The sequence below is a fragment of the Orycteropus afer genome, unplaced genomic scaffold, assembly GCF_000298275.1.
Source record: "Orycteropus afer afer isolate SDZICR_OR568_19922 unplaced genomic scaffold, OryAfe1.0 scaffold00030, whole genome shotgun sequence".
Taxonomy (NCBI): Eukaryota; Metazoa; Chordata; class Mammalia; order Tubulidentata; family Orycteropodidae; genus Orycteropus; species Orycteropus afer.
Window position 1 is genome coordinate 14111441 of NW_006921617.1, and position 2932 is coordinate 14114372.

Here is a 2932-nt window from a genome sequence, read left to right on the forward strand (position 1 = left end):
TTTTTTAATTGTGATTTGGGTTAAAATTTATAGAGCAAATTCAGTTTCCATATAGTGATTCACATACACTTTGTCTCATGACATTGACTCCAGTTTACCACAATGCAACAGCTCCCCTCCCACTTCCTCCTGATAGTTACCTCTTCCTTGTGTCCATCCCTCCATGTACTCCTGCCACCTGAGCTGTCTCCCTGTGCATAAACAGCCTTTCTTTCTCCCATGATTGTTTTATCTTACATTAGTATTTTGTCAAATTTTAAAAATGAACTAATTTTGCTTGTTCTAATGAAATTTTTTTTTTTTGTATTTATATAGCTTTTCTATGCATTCCAAGATGATCGTTACCTCTACATGGTGATGGAATACATGCCTGGTGGAGATCTTGTAAACTTAATGAGTAATTATGATGTGCCTGAAAAATGGGCACGATTTTATACTGCAGAAGTAGTTCTTGCATTGGATGCAATCCATTCCATGGGTTTTATTCATAGGTAAAGATAAAAATGCTTAAAATTTTCTAATTTGTTAAAGAGAAAAGCTGAAAAGTATTTAAACTTTATTTCATTATCATTTCCCATTATAAATCCAGTCCTCATCTTCCTCCCATATAACATGAGTGACAGTATTCAAGAACTTGAAACTTTGAAATTCATAGTTTTAACATTTCATTTTAATGTTTTTATAGTAAATATACTCTTTAATGTCCTTTAATCTTTAATCTTTAATTTTTTAAATATAAATTAATTTGCTTTTGGTTAGATAGAATGGATCATTCGTTAGAAGAATGATTTCATTTGTTCTGCTAACACCACTTGCATATTGACTAGGAAGTTGTTAGGGATACAAAAATGAAAGTGATTTAGACTGTCTTGGTGTTGTTTATAAACTGCCTATCTTGTATATTTATATAACATTTTATGTCTTACTCTTAATTTTTTTTGTGGTTAATCTCTCATATGACTTAATTACCCCTTAAAAGAATAATTTAAAAAAAAAAAAAAATCACTGCCATCGAGTCGGATCCGACACATAGTGGCCCCTCCTTGGATTTCCGAGACGGTATCACTACAGAAGTAGATTGCCCAGCCTTCCTTCCGAGAGTGGCTGGTGGGTTTGAACCGCCAGCCTTTTGGTTAGCAGTCAGATGTCTTAGGCACTACATCACCAGAGCTCCCAAACTCCTTTTAAAAGAAAAAATTATCTTTATATGTATATATTATTTTTTTTCGCCCTGAGGCACTAATGTATAAAGGAGTTACCTTAATTTCAGTTTATAGACAGACAACACAGCTGGGTCAAATGTGTCTATGTCTAGATTGAGTGAGGACACTTGACATACAATAAAATGCCTCATATAATTTTTTATCAATATATAATCTGTTTCAGAAATACTCTGCTGTTGTTTTTTTTCCTCAGAGATGTGAAACCTGATAACATGCTGCTGGATAAATCTGGACATTTGAAGTTAGCAGATTTTGGTACTTGTATGAAGATGAATAAGGTTAATTAATTAAATTTTAATTTAATTTTTGCTAATTCAAAATGAATACTTCTTTAAAAAATGCTATAAGTATTTACTAACCATATCTGGACTTGTATGGAATTGATGTGAATTGTCTTATTTGTTGAAGTAGATACCATGGTTTCAATATGTATTAGTAACTTGAGAGTGATTTATTTTTTCCTCTCTGTGTAGGATCAGTGTGGATTGCCAGATTTACTAATGCCTTCATAACTTTGTAATACTGGTAACTGGAAACAGAGTTAACTTAAATGTCACTAAGTACTTGTTTCAGTTTTAAAATTAGACTTTTATTAAAGCACATTTCAGTAATGTGTGTATTTTCTAAGTGTTTTTTACATAAAACACCTTTTTATGTAGCCTTTCTATAAATTTTGAAAGATTTTACTTCTTGCTTTAGGAGTCAGTCTGCAAATATCTACACTTTCACTTTTAGTTGTATTAAAAACATATATGTATCTGAAGGATCAAGTATAATACTTCATTTTCAGTTGAGACTGTTTATAGTCTTCTCCCCACCCCCACTCCCCAGGTTCTAGGATGTGAGGGCTGCTTTTTTTCTTTCAGTTTTTATAGTGATTTCAGTGAAAGTTTACAGAGCAAATTCATTTTCCATACAGCAGCTCACATACACTTTGTCTCAAGACATTGACTGCAATTTCCCACAATGCAACAACTCCCCTCCCACTTCCTCCACATAGTTACCTCTTGCGTGTGTCCTTTCCTGCCATGCACTTCTGCCCCCCAACTGTCTCCCTGTATATACACAGCCATTTTATTTTCCCATGATTGATCTCTCCAAGGAGTGTATCTACCTAATGTAAATGTTCAGTTCATATTTGTTTGGCTGGAAGCCACAGGAGTGAGTTCAGTTCAGTCCTGAAGGGCAACTGGGGGCCGTAGTCTTGGGTTCCACCAGGCTCTATCAAACCAGCAAACCTGGTCACTTTTTTTTTTTTAAATGATTTTGAATTTTGTTCCACATTGTTCTCCCCCTCTGTCCAGAAGCTACTACATAGATCCCCCTCTGAGTGGTTGACAGTGGTAGCCATGTAGTTCTCGGGTCTCATAGTTGTATAGGCTGAGGATTGCATGGTGTACCAGTTACTTAGACTAATTGTTTCCATGTATCTTGGGTTTTCTTCATTCTTCTTTGGTCTGGACGAGAAGAGACCCATTGTTGCATCTAGATGGCTGCTTACATGCTTTTAAGATCCTAGTCGCTACTCACCAAAGTAGGACATGGAACAATGTTTTTGTGTAGTATGTTATGCCAGTTGAGCTTGATGTCCCCTGCAGCTATGGTCCAACTATTTGGTGCCTCTGGGTAGCTGGCTATGGCCAAGAAGTGACTACAACCTTGTCCCTTGTCAGCTCTACTATATACCTGGTAATTCTTACAGAACATAC

General features: G+C 35.4%; 1 protein-coding gene across 1 annotated transcript in view; it reads left to right on the plus strand.

Annotated features, from left to right (window-relative positions):
* ROCK1 (Rho associated coiled-coil containing protein kinase 1) overlaps positions 1-2932 on the plus strand; it is a 265368-nt gene that overhangs the window by 119029 nt on the left and 143407 nt on the right. The window contains exons 5-6 of the mRNA XM_007935599.2: positions 316-491; positions 1417-1501. Coding sequence (XP_007933790.2) covers positions 316-491; positions 1417-1501 — 261 coding nt within the window. The remainder of the gene's footprint in view (positions 1-315; positions 492-1416; positions 1502-2932) is intronic.